Raw genomic sequence first — 20000 nt, forward strand, 5'->3', positions numbered from 1 at the left:
GAACCAGTAAGTGTATATAGTGTTGGTGACTGGAGGGTTATGTGAGAACCAGTAAGTGTGTATAGTGTTGGTGACTGGAGGGTTATGTGAGAACCAGTAAGTGTGTATAGTGTTGGTGACTGGAGGGTTATGTGAGAACCGGTAAGTATGTATAGTGTTGGTGACTGGAGGGTTATGTGAGAACCGGTAAGTGTGTATAGTGTTGGTGACTGGAGGGTTATGTGAGAACCAGTAAGTGTGTATAGTGTTGGCGACTGGAGGGTTATGTGAGAACCGGTAAGTATGTATAGTGTTGGCGACTGGAGGGTTATGTGAGAACCAGTAAGTGTATATAGTGTCGGCGACTGGAGGGTTATGTGAGAACCAGTAAGTATGTATAGTGTTGGTGACTGGAGGGTTATGTGAGAACCAGTAAGTGTGTATAGTGTTGGCTACTGGAGGGTTATGTGAGAACCAGTAAGTATGTATAGAGTTGGTGACTGGATTGGTTTATCAAAGTTATTATGATTTCAATATGTTTTTATGTTGTCAGGGTGTAAGAGAAAGAGAAGATTTGGTGAATATTGACCCAAGTGATAAGTACTTGCAGAGAGAAATATCCACAGAAAAGTTTACCATCTTGGTGAGTGCACACTGGTTCTCTCTAAGATTGGTATATTGGTACCCCCTCATGATAAGTCTTTCGAGCCATTTGATGCCTGTTTATGCCACACCATGCTAATATGGGGTAAGGCGGTGCCACTTAATGTTTGGTTGTGATGGAACCATTTGAAGTTAGAATGGATGGGATGTTCCACTTGGTGTTTACTTGGGCTCTGATGTTCTACTTGGTGTTATTTGGGGTGGGATTTTTCACTTGGTTTTTATTTGGGGTGGAATGTTCCACTTGGTCTTTACTTGGGGTGGGATGTTCCACTTGGTGTTTACCTGGGGTGGGATGTTCCACTTGGTGTTTACTTGGGGTGGGATGTTCCACTTGGGGTGGGATGTTCCACTTGGTGTTTACTTGGGGTGGGATGTTCCACTTGGTGTTTACCTGGGGTGGGATGTTCCACTTGGTGTTTACTTGGGGTGGGATGTTCCACTTGGTGTTTACTTGGGGTGGAATGTTCCACTTGGTCTTTACTTGGGGTGGGATGTTCCACTTGGTGTTTACTTGGGGTGGGATGTTCCACTTGGTGTTTACCTGGGGTGGGATGTTCCACTTGGTGTTTACTTGGGGTGGGATGTTCCACTTGGTGTTTACTTGGGGTGGCATGTTCCACTTGGTGTTTATTTGGGGTGGGATGTTCCACTTGGGGTGGGATGTTCCACTTGGTGTTATTTGGGGTGGGATGTTCCACTTGGTGTTTACTTTGGGTGGGATGTTCCACTTGGTGTTTACTTGGGGTGGGATGTTCCACTTGGTGTTATTTGGGGTGGGATGTTCCACTTGGTGTTTACCTGGGGTGGGATGTTCCACTTGGTGTTTACTTGGGGTGGGATGTTCCACTTGGTGTTTACTTGGGGTGGGATGTTCCACTTGGGGTGGGATGTTCCACTTGGTGTTTACTTGGGGTGGGATGTTCCACTTGGTGTTTACTTGGGGTGGAATGTTCCACTTGGGGTGGGATGTTCCACTTGGTGTTTACTTGGGGTGGGATGTTCCACTTGGTGTTTACTTGGGGTGGGATGTTCCACTTGGTGTTTACTGGGGGTGGGATGTTCCACTTGGTGTTTACTTGGGCTCTGATGTTCCACTTGGTGTTTACTTGGGGTGGGATGTTCCACTTGGTGTTTACTTGGGGTGGGATGTTCCACTGGGGGTGGGATGTTCCACTTGGTGTTATTTGGGGTGGGATGTTCCACTTGGTGTTTACTTTGGGTGGGATGTTCCACTTGGTGTTTACTTGGGGTGGGATGTTCCACTTGGTGTTATTTGGGGTGGGATGTTCCACTTGGTGTTTACTTTGGGTGGGATGTTCCACTTGGTGTTTACTTGGGGTGGGATGTTCCACTTGGTGTTTACTTGGGGTGGGATGTTCCACTTGGTGTTTACTCCACTTGGTGTTTACTTGGGGTGGGATGTTCCACTTGGTGTTTACTTGGGGTGGGATGTTCCACTTGGTGTTTACTTGGGGTGGGATGTTCCACTTGGTGTTTACTTGGGGTGGGATGTTCCACTTGGTGTTTACTTGGGCTCTGATGTTCCACTTGGTGTTAAATGTTTATTAGGGGTGGGATAGAACCATTTGATGATCCCTATGGGGGGATGGCGTGTGTGCGTGCGTGGGTGCATGACACTTTACTTCCTGCTCTATTGTGAAATCCCAATATTTTTGTAATCCTTCATGCCGAGTGGTATCCTGCCCAACATGTTATCCTGCCCAACATGTTATCCTGTTCTACATGTTTCCTGTACAAGTGTTAGTTATCATGCACGACATGTGTGACATTGTTTTGTATATGTACAGAATGGTCGAGACAACAGCGGTGCTGCCCTTGCATTGTTCACCGCCCGGAACCATCAACCCCCCAAGACCACCCACCAGATTGTCCTGAAAGGTCTCATCTACCAGCTTGACGCGGCACTACACAGGTAGGGCCTGGCAGTCCAGGAGAAGGCAATTCTATATACTGTTGTTGTTTACTAAGTTTCAGGGGCGGTCGGGTAGCCTAGTGGTTAAAGCGTTCGCTCGTCACGCTGAAGACTTGGGTTCGATTCCCGACATGGGTACAATGTGTGAAGCCCATTTCTGGTGTCCGCTGCCATTATATTGCTGAAATATTGCTTAAAGCGGCGTAAAACCATACTCACTCGCCACTATGTTTCAGATATCAAGAGCGATTTTTAAGCAGTCATACTTAAACTTAAGAGTAACAAATAAATATATTGTACCTTTCCAGATTCTGCATCATTGAAACAGTGAAACAGGGTTAGACACAGCCATTAGTTTGTTAGTCATCAGACACGTGAACAGTTTGAAATACTTGTATCTAGTTGCATTACTCAAGTCACAACTGAATTTGATGCAGTTATTTTGTTGCCATGGTGTTGTTATAGCATTATTGACCACCTCTGTGGGCTAGTGGTAGAGCGTCCAACCGGAGAGCGGGAGGTCGTGAGTTTGACCCCCGGCCACGTCATACCAAAAGACATTAACAAATACTTGTTGTTACCCTGCCTGGTGTTCAGCATTAAGGGGCTAAAACAAGAACTGCTCGGCTCGGAGTCAGTATCCTCCACACACAGCCTCACACGCACAACATGACACAACACAACATGATAGAGACGACATCGCTATAGTATATAACTGAAATAATCTTGCCCGCGACATTAGCCCCATTTTACCTCACCTCATGTCACAGGGTTAGAAACTAACAGTTTTTGTCCACTAGTCCTTATATGATAACATATAGCAAAACCCTTAAAATGGGCCAATTTCTACTAGTCCTTAGGATACCTTTACTATTGGGCAGTTTGGTAAGGACTACAGGACTAGCTCCAATTTCTAACACTGATGTCATTATTCTGTCATGGTGTTATAAACTAACATATACCTGATGTTTCTGTTTGTGGCAGCCTGGAGACTCAGCGCCATGGCCTGGTGTTTGTCTATGACATGACAGACTCAAAGTATGCTAACTTTGACTATGAGCTCAGCATCAAGATTCTCAACCTGTTGAAGGTAGGAACACAACATATATACCATGGGTGGCTGAAAAGTTGTATGCCTATTGCAGACATCCTTTTTAGTTTGGCTCAGACCTTTCAGCCACCCTCCATACCAGGAAATGTTCACCAAATACCTGCATACCAAAGAATAAGGAAGTTTGGGATTATGGAATTAGGAGGTCCTTTGACAATATCTTTAAAATCAGATCTGAGTTCATCTTCCCGAGGGGGCGGTCGGGTAGCCTTGTGGTTAAAGCGTTCGCTCATCACGCCGAAGACCCGGGTTCGATTCCCGACATGGGTACAATGTGTGAAGCCCATTTCTGGTGTCCCCCGCCGTGATATTGCTGGAATATTGCTAAAAGCGGAGTAAAACCATACTCACTCAGTCATCTTCCCGAGGCAAGAGTGTCCACTAGCCTATTTCAAAGCCTAGTTTCTACCCTTGCCACGTCAAGGCCACTTTTCTTGGCTCGACCCTGGCGTTGCTTGTAGATCACGAGTTGTGAACCTTGTAATGAAAACGAGATATCCAATCAGATAGCTTTTCTTATCTCATATAGCTTCACAAAGATGCCGACTACCATTGGCAACGACCTAGTCGATCAGATAACGAAAACATTCACGATTTCATCCTGACACAAAAACAGCAATCGTTGGGGGGTTTAAAAGATGAAAAAGGCGTTTCAACAAAGGCAGGCAGCAGTAAATCACTTTCATTCGAAGGTGTACCAGTCGTGGATATTGATGTTGTGAAACGTTCTCTGATTGGACTGTCAATATGTGCGATAGTCCAAGCATATTTAGCACAGGAATTTGGGCTTGATTTGGCAAGGGTGGAAACAAGACTTTGATTAAAAGCCTAGTGGACGTTTTTGCCCCGGGAAGATGATCAGAGTGTGCCTACCAGATCGGGAAAGTGACAGTCAGAATGTGTAGCCTTGAAAGGGTTAACACAGGTTATCAGAACAACATTTCTGGGCTGTACGACCGATTCCATCAAAATCATTGTCTATCTTTCCTTCCATGGGATAAGCATTTGAGCCTTTCTATAGCCTATGGGAATTACTACCATGCAAACTTAGCCGTCTATCATACAATCCAGCATTTTCTTTTATTCAGTTTTCAAATTTTGAATAGAGAACTTTGTCAAAATATTTTTCAAAGCATAGTCTGGAATGGAAGTCGCCAGTTGTAAGCTAGTGTCATAACGCTCAAGAAAGCTGCTTTCTGATTAGCTAATGTCCACTTCCGTTCTTGTCAGTCATTTCACTGGTCAGAAAGGTTGTTCTGACATGACCCATAATAGGATGTCCTAAGATCTTTGTATGGCGGAAGCAAGAACTAAGATCTGATTTTAATGAGATTGGTTCTGTGACTGATTGTATGTCATTGTTCTCTGATTATGTGATCAATGCTTCAGCCATTGGAATATTACTGACTATAGCTGACTATAACTGACTATAGCTGACTATAACTGACTATAGCTGACTATAACAGACTATAACTGACTATAGCTGACTATGCTGACTATAACTGACTATAGCTGACTATAACAGACTATAACTGACTATAGCTGACTATGCTGACTATAACTGACTATAGCTGACTATAGCTGACTATAACAGACTATAGCTGACTATGCTGACTATAACTGACTATAACTGACTATAGCTGACTATAACAGACTATAACTGACTATAGCTGACTATGCTGACTATAACTGACTATAGCTGACTATAACTGACTATAACTGACTATAGCTGACTATAGCTGACTATAACTTTATTCATTCACTCACACATTCCCTGCAATGACTTTTGAAAGGTGTTTACTTCACTTCCTTCCATCATATGGCTGAGATATTGTTGATGCCTGCCTCGTTATGAGTCACTTTGTTTTCTTTTCCTGTAAATATTGTTCCGCTCTGTGTCACAATTATGTTTGTTGGGCTGATGCAGGAATGTGATGGTGGATGGTGTGACTATGATCGTGTAATGTTTCTAGGGTGGTTACCCGGCCAGATTGAAGAAAGTCCTCATTGTCACAGCCCCCCTGTGGTTCAAGGCCCCTTTCAAGATCCTCCGACTGTTTGTCAGGGAAAAGTTACGTGATAGGGTAAGTGTTTGTCATCTTTGGAAAGTTACACTTTACTGTCAGAAACTACTCTGAACTAGTTTTCTTTATTATACCCGACTGTGTATAATTTTAAGTCTCAAAGATTGAGGGTACAGTCCCACAAAGCGATAGTAGCGCTACGGCTGCCGTAAGTTGGTAATGTATTGGAGTTAGGATAGTTGTTACATTATGGTTGCTTTGAAAACCAGGACCTGGGGATGCAACTGGCTCTTCTCTGCTGACATGAATCAGTGTGTCTGATGTTAAGGTTATCCTGAGGACCATTAAAATTTAAATTTTTCCTGGGTATCTTGATACCTTAACACAATTTGGACACATGACTGTTTCAGGTCAGGTTTGATCCCTGACTTGTAAAGAGTTTCATTCAGGAAGTATTGGCAGTTTGATAGGGAGACTTCATATTTGTGATACCACTTAAGTTGCACATTTAATGTTCTCACAAGTGATTGAAGGGCAAGGTCACTCAATGTTTGTTGGGCTTCCTAAGATCTTTATTTTTTACTTATCCTGCATTACTCCTTCATGCATTCACTGCTTACCTTATGACAACAAGGACAGTGCAACAGCGATGGTCCTAGGTGATGAAATAAAGTTGTTGTTCTGAAGTCCCACTTTTACTGACCCCCACCGCTGCCCTGTGACCTCTGATGACACCTGAGGTCACCTTCTTCACATCACTGCTTGTTGCACTGCAGCGAGGACTTGTCCCAACGGAGCTCTCCTTTTGGATTAATTTCGACCATCAGTTTTCATCTACGTCTAAAATTTATTTGCGATGGGTGATGTATTCTTTTCATATTACTATCACTATGTTGTGTAGTTTTATGTGAATTAATTAGGCGTAAAAAGACTATCTTTTTCTGTGCCACATATTTGTTGTTCGCCGTCATTTTGAATTCTGTTACATTTGTTTGCCTGCCAAGGTAGTCAAATTGTTTACAATTCTCAGCTATGTATGTATAACATATTCTTGTGTTCTTAAATACTACTCGCTTTGTCGTAACAGTGAGTTGCGTATATATAATCAGGCAACGCATGATTAGCTTAGCGCTGTTCCAACATATCCAGCGCAGAAGATGCACGCTCAGGCGTCAACACTGTTCCCAAATGATAATTTGACAATGGTCCAAGCGCTTCTTCAGTGATCCAGTCATCATCGATGAGCATTGTCTCATAGACCTGAGCCGAGCGCAGCGTCTGCGTACCAATCAAGGCCTCTACAATGACAGTGTAGTAGGTTACACAACCGGCACATGATCCAGTCATCACCGATGAGCATTGTCTCATAGACCTGCGCCAAGGGCAGCGTCTGCGTACCAATCAAGGCCTCTACAATGACAGTGTAGTAGGTTACACAACCGGCACATGATCCAGTCATCACCGATGAGCATTGTCTCATAGACCTGTGCTGAGCGCAGCGTCTGCCTACCAATCAAGGCCTCTACAATGACATGTACCCAAGGGCTTACAGTGTACCTGGTTACGCAACCGACACATGATCAGCTTAGCGCTGTTCCAACAACTTTGGCGCAAGTGTTAGTGCCTACACCTGTGCCTAACATGTAGCAAACGCCTAATGTGCTTTCTGGTACAGCATACATCGCTGGGCAGCGCTAGTACGCCAGCATGTACGGGGAATTTGGCACATGACTCCTTATCTAGTAGGGTCATCAAAGCCTTCTGATAGAAGAGGCATTACGCACTGGAGCAGATTGCCGGTTTAGAGCAAGTACCTGATTGGGTAGCAGACCATCTTGTGTCAGTGGCGCCCTCTCCTGGTAATGGGGTAAATAAGAGGGACACCACGAGGTCATTGGATGAAGACTTCTCTAAGCCTAAATTTCCTTCGTCATTTAAGCCACCAACATTGTCAGTGCATGAAGTGGATCAGGATCTATCAGAGGATAACCCTATCCGATTAAATCATTTCCAAACTATGGTGATTTTCCTACAGCATCAGATTGACAACATGAAAATTCATCTTGAAGCCGCTCTGACAGATTACCGTCACACGCAGACTTTTGTGCTTTTCAACTGGGACCTTCATTTCAAGCGCAGGCCGCTATGTCAACCTTGGTCATCTACTTCCCTGTTCAATGAACAGATCGCAGACACTCACGCCAAGTTCCCAAAGACACTTGGAATGACACTGCACTAAAGACTCTAGAGCACATCTCATTTAGTCTATCCCAGCGGCCTGGCAAGTTAGGCAATTATAAGCCTAGACGCGCATCTCTCAAGGAAGACCAGTATTTCCTTCATGGGAAAGGGCGGGGCAGAGGCAAATCTCATGGACGATTACGTTCTCATCGTACTACATCACGGTTTCCATCTACACATAGAGGTAACCCCACTGTTGACCACAGCTCCTCCGCCTTGGAAAATCCAACATAGACATATTGTTGGTGAAAAGAGCTGTAGAGATGGCTCACAACCCCGATTTATCACCAGGGTTTTATTCTCACATCTGCCTGCTACCCATGAAGGACTCAGACAAGATGAGAATGATCCACAATCTCTCCGTGTTCTACGAACATTATCTTAAGCGTCCACATTATTGCAGCCTTACCACGTTGAGACTACTCAGAACCAACATCAATGCGTTCGATCCTTGATCAGTGTCGAATATCCATCCCTCAGACCACAGACTCCTCAGGTTCCAGTTCAATGGGGTTCACTACCAATGGGTAGTGTTCCCATTTGGCATTTCTGTGACCCCATGGCTATTTACAGGAGTAATGAAGCCAATGTCTGTGTATCTACAGCTGACGAACACTTGGTTAGAGTCGTAGATAGAGGACTGTCTACTGTGTCATCAACACGCGCCAATGTTAGTACACCACCGGGAATTCACCATGCTGACGGCTACTATATCTACTGGGATGAATAATCAACGAGGCAAAGTCTACGTTCACTCCTTCCTATTGGCTTCAGTTCATAGGAGGCCTGTTCCAGACAGACCAGGATCTCCTATCAGTATCGAGGGACAGATGGTGCAAGCTTCTACGCCTCTTATCATCTGCTCTACACCAACCATGCACGCTTCACCAATGGCAAGTGTTGTTAGGGTTACTCACCTCGGCACAGGACTTAACCAGCATAGTCCGATTACAACTGCGACCAATTCAACAGTTCCTGACACAGCGTCTGGATCCACGCAAGGCCATCACTCTACCGGCTCAACTAAGGCCTTACCTCATTTGGTGGACGGTAGAGTTGAATGTCTTAGGGGGAGTCTCTTTATTCGGGTTATCCCCGAATCTACACCTGTTCATAGACATCTCTTTTCAGGGCTGGGGTGCTCACCTGTAAGGCCAGACAGCCTCAGGGCTATGGTCCCGTGCTCATCGAAAGTGTCACATAAACAACTTGGATACCAATGACAGTGTAGTAGGTTACACAACCGGCACATGATCCAGTCATCACCGATGAGCATTGTCTCATAGACCTGCGCCAAGGGCAGCGTCTGAGTACTAATCAAGGCCTCTACAATGACAGTGTAGTAGGTTACACAACCGGCACATGATCCAGTCATCACCGATGAGCATTGTCTCATAGACCTGCGCTGAGCGCAGCGTCTGCCTACCAATCAAGGCCTCTACAATGACATGTACCCAAGGGCTTACAGTGTACCTGGTTACGCAACCGACACATGATCAGCTTAGCGCTGTTCCAACAACTTTGGCACAAGTGTTAGTGCCTACACCTGTGCCTAACATGTAGCAAACGCCTAATGTGCTTTCTGGTACAGCATACATCGCTGGGCAGCGCTAGTACGCCAGCATGTACGGGGAATTTGGCACATGACTCCTTATCTAGTAGGGTCATCAAAGCCTTCTGAACAACTTGGATTTGGAAGTTAATTCTGGCTATATCCCATTGGCAGAATCAGCTACACTCAGCCCACCTCGCAATATCCACAGACAACAGCACTGTGGTATGATACCAGCTCAATCAGGAAACAACACACTCCAATTCTTTACTTCAACAGACATTCAGGTGGTTCTGATGGATCATCTGCAACTACAGTTCATAGTTCAGCACATGCCCGGATGTTGGAACTTACTGGCTGATGCCATATCACGTCCAGACAGGGTGGCTCCCACCGAGGGGAAACTTCACACAGCAGCATTCCAGTTACTGCTTCAGAAGTTCGGGCAACCAAACATCGACTTGTTTGCTACTTGCCTAAACCACCAACTCATGACGTATGTCTCCCTGTTACCAGATCCGCAAGCTTGGGCAGTTGACACATTCAGCATCCCTTGGGAAGGGCTAAAAGAGTATGCTTTTCTGCCACCAGTTTTACTTCCCAAGGTGATTCAGGGGATCAAGAAGACGAGGTATCTTGCTCTCACTTTGGTGACATCCTGGTGGCCGGCAAGAGGGTGGTTCTTCGAGCTTGGAAAAATCTAGCAGAATACGATCCACTATCTCTCCTACAGTGTTCCAACATACTCATCCACCCTCACAGCAAATTGTCTCAACCAACGTCAGACAGGTTGCGTCTGCAAGCTTGGTTCATCTTTAAAAGGCGTTAAGTGTGAAGGGCTATTCGGCGATGGCAGCTAAAGCTATAGCTTTAGCTCATCATTTCTCTCCCATTGACAAGTGGGGATCATCAGTGTTCTCTTTTGCCAGTAATTACCAGTTTTTTTACCTGTAAAATTAGGCTTGGACCAGTAATTCAGGTGACTGCCAGTCCCTCTGGACCGGCAAATAAAGTACCATATAAATCTTTGTTGATGAACCAAAAATTGGCGATATTCATATTAGTACATTTTACAATGAAATCAGCTTGTCTGTTACCATCAGGGTTTCCCCTTGTCTATTTTTATTGCAAGGAAATAACAATTTGCTTTGCTTCGAGGTTAAATATCCATTTGTAGTGACTTTGTCTCAAAATATTATAAAAATGGAGAAAATTATGACTTAAGTTAGTGTGAATGATGTATAGATCTAATGAGAGACGAGAGATGACATCTTTGCACTGAACATGATGTTGAAAGAATTAAAGCCAGGTAATTTTCATATATTGTTTTATTTGTTGAAAGTTGGGACTGGCCAAAATTAGGGAGGGGACTGGTAATTATTAGAGCTGCCACTAGAACTGTCATTTTCAAAAGCCAGCGGGAACACTGTTCTTTTGAGACTTTTTGCAAGGCAAAGACTCAAGACCCCAGGATTGTGTCACAACGATTCCTAGCGGAATACCTCCTACATTTGCGCACCCAAAGACACTTGGAAGGGAGCACCATTACTACGTATTTGGTTGCACTTAATGCAGTGTTGGTCGTTCCGGATAATCGCAAGATGACAGGCCCTATTACGCTCATTCAGGCTTGAGGATCAGAAGGCCAAGTTCCACCCACTTACTTGGGACTTGAATGTGGTACTTTGAGGTTTGCGAGGGCCCCGCCTTCGAGCCCCGCTATCCTTCCTCATTTTATGACCTCACCAAGGAAACAAGGTTTTCTCTTGGCATTAGCTACGGCGGCACGGGTGAGTGAACTACATGCGAGCAGCATCACCCGGGTCTGCTTCGAGCATGGAACGCACGGGGCAGTACATCTCTAGTTGTGCTGGGATTTTATTGCAAAAATCTACTACAAGGCCAACCCGATCATTCCTTCACCATCCCACCAATATCGACTATTGTGGGAGCCGTAGATGAGGGTGAACTTCTCCTGGGCTCGGTGCGAGCACTTCGAGTTTTCATCCGCCTCTCCAAGACAAGGCGTTGTTCGAGGAAGCTGTTATTTATACCTGTGTCTCCTACATCCACGACCAAAGTTAGTGGTAACACCATATCAAAATGGTTATGCACAGTCATCCTTCAGGCTTACGAGGTCGCCAAACTGAATCAGCCGAGATCGAATTACCCTCACGAGTTTAGGGTGTTAGCCTTTACCATGGCTTTACAAGGCAATTGTTCTATTAGAACAATCAGAGAAAGATGTTTTTTTAGGTCTGACACATGAACTCTCCATATACAGAGCCAGCCTACTTCGATGTGCAGTCGCTCAGTTTCTGCCAGTGGAAGAATATTAGACAATCCTGTTTGTTAACGACGGCTCTATGACGTAGTAAGTAAAGAATTAGCTGATCAGCTATTATTTTCTTTATTACTAAATGTGTATAGGGAATTCCGCTTCACTGTTTATCGACCAACTGGTGTCGTATTGCAGGGTGTGAATTATTGAGGTTTCTGTATTCAGAAGGTTAGCCCCACCTCCAAACCTTCCGATACAGATGCATTTAGGAGTAATGCAGGATAAGTAAAAAATTTAGTAAATTCTAAATAATTTTTACATTTGTATACTAAACCTGCATTACTACCCTTAAGGCCCACCCGTCACAGACTTGCCTCCCCACTTTGGCTTTAGAAACCTCAAAAGTATGGTTTTCTAAGAGCTTGGGCGACAGGCAGTGATCTGAAGAAGGTGACCTTAGGTGTCATCAAGGTCACAGGACAGTGATGGTGGTTAGTTAAAGTGGGACTTCAGAACAACAACTTGATTTCTTCACCCAGGACCATCGCTGTTGCGCTGTCCTTCTTGTTGTCGTAAGGTAAGCAGTGAATGCATTAAGGAGTAATGCAGGATAAGTATATAAATGTAAAAAATATTTAGATTTTACTAATTTGCTATGTTAATGATTGGAATTTGATGAAACTTATACATGATATCTAAGGTGTGGGTCTCAATTGCATTAAGTTTTTGATGACCTACTTGTAAGGTCATGGTCACAAGAGGTCAAATTTGGAAACATGGTTAAAATTTCATGAAATTTCAGATTCAGTCATGAAAAATCAAAGGTTTTTGCAATCACCTAAGATGAATTCCAAGTAACAACTCAACAACAATGATATGTCATCATTGTGTAAAATGTCAATGTTCCTTTGACAGTCATTCACTCATGAAATGACTTGTAAATAGTTTCATCAAAAGCAACAACCTCTTTAGAATTGTAGATGCTACAACCTGAAGAATTTCATGCAAAAATGGTGCATGTGAGAATTGCGATCGTACAGATCTTATAGTGTCTCCTCATGTATCATGATATGTATAGATAGGGGAGGAAAGTGATTGTGACACCCCTAATTTATGTAGAACACCTCTTTCACCATCTCTCTTTTCCTCTCTCTCTTCCTCTCACTCTTTCTCTCACACTCTCTTCCTTCTCTCCCTATCCCTCTTCTCTCTCTCCCTCTCTTCCTTATCTCTCTCTTCCTCTCTTCCTTATCTCGCTCTTTTTCATTGTCTCTCTTCTTCTTCTCTCTTCTCTCTCTCTTTCTCTCTCTCTTTCTCACCCCTCTCTTCTTCCTTATCCCTCTTCTTCACTGTCTCTCTTCTCTCTCTCCATCCCTCCCCTATCACTCACTCACTCACTCACTCACTCACTCACTCACTCACTCACTCACTCACTCACTCACTCACTCACTCACTCACTCAGTATAGACTCCACCATTGCTGCTGTGTTTCAGGTTTACACTGTGAGCTTGTCCCAGCTGTCCCAGTATATCCCCCGAGATTCTATCCCGGAACATCTAGGGGGAAGCGTCCCCACCAGCCACAAGGCTTGGCTGCAGTTGTGTTATAAGATAGCCATCAGTGAAACAGTAGACATGGACTCCTACTTCATCAGCCGGAAACGCTCGTACAGCTCCACAGGAGACGGCGAATCACGGAGCTCCGTCACCCGCAGTCTATCCAGTGATATGGATCTGCATTTCAGTGATATGGACTCAGAGACTTCCAAGGAAACAGTGAATGAGAAACACAACCATGAGGACCGGGAGAAGGAACGGGAAGATGTTCGGGATGGGAACAAGGATGTGTTCATTGAAAAAGAGTCTGATTCTATTCTGATGTCAGGTAAGAAACGCCGGACGTCGGATGGTAGAAGTAACGCTGATTCCAGGAAGAGAATCTCTGATTCAAGCACAGTGGATAATTCACCCAACGATCAGCAAGTTTCTGATTTGCCGATCAAGCGGCGACCTCCATCGTCAGGGTCGAACATCCTGGATGACTCCATTCACATGCCGGATCAGGGCGGTATGAACCTGAAGCAGCTGGTGGAACATGTCAAGTCACTGCGGAGGAAAGGACTATTCTCAGAGTATGCCAGAATCAAAATGGAGGCACCCACAGGCACATTCAACGCATCCAAGTGAGTGATATTTGGCTTGTGTTACCTGCAGGGGTCCTGCGGTTCTTGAGTTTTCTACATTGGTGTTTGAATCTCATGACCCCCTTATTTCATATTTTGTGTCATTAGGAATATGACAAATACACCTTGATTTTCCTACTTAGTTTTGAACACTGATGTTGTCATTCATCTCATTACGTATATCATGCTCATAAACTGAACAGAAAACGTTTTGGACAATGAATATTTTGGGGGATAATTTTGTGCTCAGTCTTCACTACAAAAAAATATCCCCAGAAGTATTCATGGTCCTGAACTTGCTGTGTTCAGTATATGAGGATCGTTGCTTCTAATGTCTGGATTATTTACCGACTGCTGTCATATGACAAGAATATTTCTGACTGCGGCAAAATACGACAAACACAAACACACACTTTATGTCCCTAATTATCCCAATATTCATGTTTTAGGGCAAACTTTTTGTACATATGCTGATCATTCCAAGTGTAAAACAGTGACAAATGTATGGCGTCTGTTGAAGTTGTGTTAAGTACATTTCTTGTTCCAGAGCTCGTGTCAATCTGCCAAAGAATCGCTACACCGATGTGCTGTGTTTCGACCATAGTCGTGTTGTCCTGCCTGTCATGGATGCAGACCCCACCTCCGACTACATCAACGCCAACTTTGTCGACGGCTACATGCAGAAAAACTCTTACATCAGTACACAGGGTGAGTTTACCATTCCAATAAACACTTGGCAGACGAAACCTGGGGAAATACTTCTGACTATCTACATATATAATGATGTATGTGTTTAATACCTGGGATATTCTACAGAGCACTTTTAGTGGGATTTGTATGCCTGTATACATGTAAACTTCAACATGGATTTTAGCAAAATTTCATATGATTATTGAAATGGTTTTGTTGCTTTTATTTGCAGCAGTCATAGCTGAAAGATATATATATATATATACACACAAGACACACACACACACATAATACATGACACACACACATGATACGTGACACACACATGATACATGACACACACATGATACATGACACACACACATGATACGTGACACACACAAGAGACACACACATGATGCGTAACACACAAGACACACACACACATGATACGTGACACACACAAGACACACACACATGATACGTGACACACACACATGATATGTGACACACACAAGACACACACACATGATACATGACACACATGATAAGTGACACACACAAGACACACACACATGATACATGACACACACAAGACACACACACATGATACATGATACACACATGATATGTGACACACACAAGACACACACACATACGTGACACACACAAGACACACACATGATACATGACACACACAAGACACACACATGATACATGACACACACATAATACGTGACACACATAAAACACACACATGATACGTGACACACACAAGACACACACACATGATACGTGACACACACAAGACACACACACGATACATGACACACACATGATAAGTGACACACACAAGACACACACACATGATACGTGACACACACAAGACATACACATGATACATGACACACACAAGACACACACACATGATACATGACACACACAAGACACACACACATGATACATGACACGCTCATGATACGTGACACACACATGATACGTGACACACACAAGACACACACACATGATACATGACACACACATGATACGTGACACACACAAGACACACACACATACGTGACACACACAAGAGACACACATATGATACATGACACACACAAGACACACACATGATACATGACATACACGATACGTGACACACACACATGATACGTGACACACAAGACACACATGATACGTGACACACACAAGACACACACACATGATACGTGACACACACAAGACACACACACATGATACGTGACACACACAAGACACACATGATACGTGACACACATGATACATGACACACACACATGATACGTGACACACACAAGACACACACACATGATACATGACACACATACACTAACACACTCTAACACACACACACACACACACACACACAAATTTTCATTTACTACTTGTCAGTTTAATTAAACATACCAATTACTCTATTTCTATTCCTCCCATTGATCCAATAAATGGTCAGTTATGAATAATTAAAATGACAGTGAAATAGATATGTATATAGAATATGTATTCTGTTTGTCTTTTATTAGGTCCATTACCCAAAACATTTGTGGACTTTTGGTCCATGGTGTGGAATTACCAGTGTCAAGTGATCGTCATGACAACAAGGTGAGAGAAAGTCGTTGATTGTCCTTGATTTCCCCCCTCTACAATGACCCTCAATCAGGAAGAAGGTGCTCTGTTTCTGTCTTTTCCAACAAGGAAACTGTGTCACTGGAAGTCCTTTGTTATCACAATTAACCATGACTGTAGCCATGACTGTAACCATGGTAACGTTACAGCTTGGATTTGACATCTGTATACAATGGATAAGGTGACACTAGATTTGTCAGTTAATGAATCTACCCAAAGCCACATTATTAAAAATCCTATAACATTACTCGAAATTTATATTTATTGGAACGACCTTTCATTCTTTGATGGATTAGAAAAACAAATATACAACTAGAAAAATCAATATCATTGTAAATAGTTTATGACCACTGCAAACACCTAGTTAAGAGAACAGAGCCTTCTCTGATAGATGTAGACACATTTATAATTGATTTAACTATCAACATGAAAAATGTGTTAAAACATCCTTCCCCTGAAACAGATATGTGAAGCCCATTTCTGGTGTCTCCCGCTTGAATACAATCTCATTAAAATCAGATCCTAGTTCTCGCTATAGCTAAACAAAGATCTGAGGACATTCCTTTACGGGTCACGTCAGAACGACCTTACATCTGACCAATCAAAGCGTCGCTTCCCAACGACAGTTACGGCTCGTACGACTGATTCCGTCAAAATTATCATCTATCTCTTGCTTCCGTCGGATCAACGGAGGAGGCGTTGCACAGTACTTGGGAAGCACTGTCATACAATCTCAACCATATATTAGACATTCCGGAATGTATGTTTGTTCAGTTTTCAAAATTTTAATCGAGAACTGTGGCAGCATATTTTTTAAGCATAGCCTGAAATGGAAGTTGTAGGTTGAAATGAGTGCCGTAAAGCTCAAGAAAGCTACTTTCAAATTGGCTGATGTCAACATCTTGTAAGTCGTTTCAGTGGTTGGTCAAAGTTCGTGAAAGGACGTGACCTGTAATGGGATGTTCTCAGATCTTTGTTTAGCGGCAGGAGAACTTAGATCTGATTTTAATGAGATTGGCGTGAATATTGTTAAAAGCGTCTCACTCACTCACTCACTCACTCACTCACTCACTCACTCACTCACTCACTCACTCACTCACTCACTCACTCACTCACTCACTCACTCACTCAAGCACACATCACTATATAAGCATAATATTATTAAACTTGATGTTAAACCGCATTTCACCTCACCTCATCAATTATCATTGGAAAAGATACACATTTTCTGGGATGTCATTGAATCACTAATTCTTATAACCTAGCTTCAGTAATAATCTCATGAAACTAACTTACGCTGCCCCCAACTAGTCATGGTCATGATGGTGTATCATGCCTTGTTGACAATATCTCTCCACATGAACACACTTGAGAATATACTTAATGATGTATTCATCTGCAAACCATGAATTGGGTAAATGACTGACCCTGCTGTTGCAGACTTGGATGTCCCATCTCTGAATGATGTGTTGGTCTTGCAGTACATGTGTTGGTTAAATGGGTAGCTCTGTTGTTTTCAGTCTGACTTGGATGTCCCATCTCTGAACGGTGTGTTGGTCTTGCAGTACATGTGTTGGGTAAATGGGTAGCTCTGTTGTTTTCAGTCTGACTTGGATGTCCCATCTCTGAATGGTGTGTTGGTCTTGCAGTACATGTGTTGGGTAAATGGGTAGCTCTGTTGTTTCAGGACAATTGAGCGACAGAGGATGAAATGTGGCCAGTACTGGCCCAACGAGGAGCAGACAGACGAGCAGTTTGAGGAGTTTATTGTCTACAACAATGGTATCAGTACACGCAAAGACTACACTGAAACTAAGCTTCTCTTGCATAACACCAAGGTATGTACCATTCCTACTCTTATAGAATCCTATTGTCTCACTGGCCTGTCCCTGTCTTGCAATGCATACAAGTCCGTTGGCTGCCAACAAGGACATAATGTTGACATGTTTCATGTGATTCTGCTTGCCCATTCACAGTTGCAAAAATTCAAAGAGGGGTTTGTTTCAAGGCCAAAAGTTAATTTCCATGCAAATGTGAATGGAAAGCAATCTTGATCATGTTCATTACTCTCAGGATTGGCATGTGTGAGTAGCATGGTGTTCGGGGAATGTATTTGACATCACTGCTCAGCTCATAAAATCCAGTAGGAGCCCTGGTGGCCCAATCGTCTATGGTGCCGCAATTTTCTGTGCAGAGTCGCGTCCCTTGTGCATGCCAGAATCTTGTTATTGTGGGTTCGAATCCTGGTCAGCACCGTACCTGTGCTCATGGGTTTCATCAAAGTAGTAAACGTCCAAGACCTGCATCACTTCAGGCTTTCCTCCCACATTAAGCTGACACTCTGTGATATAACTGGAATACTGTTAAAAGCAGAGTTAAACCCAACTCACTCATAAAAACCTTCACCTGGCCAGTTCTACCCAAGGGATGAAATAGCCTACTAGACCTTACCTGGGGAATCAATATCTTAGGCAAGATACCTCCCATCCCTCACACCCCCAAATCAATTTAAACTGATGACTGTTGCTATTCAGGAATTTTTGAAATTTGTATTTGTTGCATTTCTAAGGCAACAAGTTGGACTTTGGTTCAAATGAGGGTGGGGATAATTTCAATCAATTTAAACTGATGACTTTTGCTATTCAGGAATTTTTGAAATTTGTATTTGTTGCATTTCTAAGGCAACAAGTTGGACTTTGGTTCAAATGAGGGTAGGGATAATTTCCAGTGCATTACTCCTAAGATGTTTGTTATTTGTGAATCTTTGTATATGCATTAGGAAAGTGCTGGTGCCTTTTGTAAATCAGGAATAAATTTGGGACTTAAGTTCAAATGAGAGTGGAGTTTGTTTGAGCATAACTCGTAAAAGGCCTTTCAATATTGTAGAGCCCTGTTGGGACTCTGGGTTACAGTAGGTTCCAATCTTTGGAAGGTATAGAAACCATTTAATGAATGGAGGGAAACAACTGATAATCAATCATAATGTCCAATGTACTCACAAGCTTAGGATTAACCTTTTTAGAGTATAAGGAGATAATTATATATAACATATATTTTTGTCAATTTTATACACATGTTTTAAAAGGGCAGGAGATATCTTGTAAGCGTTAAATTAAGTATAAAACGGTTTTAAAGTTGATTGTATTCTGGTAGATGAAACTATTCCTCCACAAGAATATGCTGAAAACACAGGCCACGGGAGACAGGAAGTAATATAGTTTTGTATTTTCAGACTGGAGAGTCAAGGGAGATAACTCATCTACAATTCACCAGCTGGCCTGACTTTGGTGTACCCCCTGCAACAACTTTCTTAGACTTTCTCTTCCATGCACGACAGTGTCAGGAGGAAGCGACTAAATTCATGGGGGGAGGATGGCAGGGACATCCTCGAGGCCCACCAATGGTTGTTCACTGCAGTGCTGGCATTGGCAGAACAGGTTTGTTGTGTACTCCTTGTCGAGGACAATTATATGATGTTAACTTTAACATTGAGTAAATCTCACTTCACATTGTTGTTTGGTTTGGTTCTGAACATCTGCAGCAATAAACACTTTCCATCATTGTCAATGCAATAAGTCCGCACATTGTGACAATGAGTGATAGTAAGACCCCACAGTCAGAATCCACCTGCAAAGTTTTAGCCACGACACACACCATTGACATCTGTTTGAGTAGTTCATACTTACTGAAGTTTAAC

General features: G+C 43.1%; 1 protein-coding gene across 3 annotated transcripts in view; it reads left to right on the forward strand.

Moving 5' to 3' along the window:
• LOC124147079 (tyrosine-protein phosphatase non-receptor type 9-like) overlaps window positions 1-20000 on the forward strand; it is a 33045-nt gene that overhangs the window by 5167 nt on the left and 7878 nt on the right. For all 3 annotated transcript variants that reach the window (XM_046517688.2, XM_046517689.2, XM_046517687.2), the window contains 9 exons: window positions 533-622; window positions 2454-2578; window positions 3563-3668; window positions 5663-5773; window positions 13281-13969; window positions 14517-14677; window positions 16201-16279; window positions 17991-18141; window positions 19536-19740. In XM_046517688.2, the coding sequence (XP_046373644.1) occupies window positions 533-622; window positions 2454-2578; window positions 3563-3668; window positions 5663-5773; window positions 13281-13969; window positions 14517-14677; window positions 16201-16279; window positions 17991-18141; window positions 19536-19740 (1717 nt within the window). The remainder of the gene's footprint in view (window positions 1-532; window positions 623-2453; window positions 2579-3562; window positions 3669-5662; window positions 5774-13280; window positions 13970-14516; window positions 14678-16200; window positions 16280-17990; window positions 18142-19535; window positions 19741-20000) is intronic.

This window comes from Haliotis rufescens, unplaced genomic scaffold (genome assembly GCF_023055435.1).
Source record: "Haliotis rufescens isolate VD_foot unplaced genomic scaffold, xgHalRufe1.0.p SCAF_1, whole genome shotgun sequence".
Lineage (NCBI taxonomy): Eukaryota > Metazoa > Mollusca > Gastropoda > Lepetellida > Haliotidae > Haliotis > Haliotis rufescens.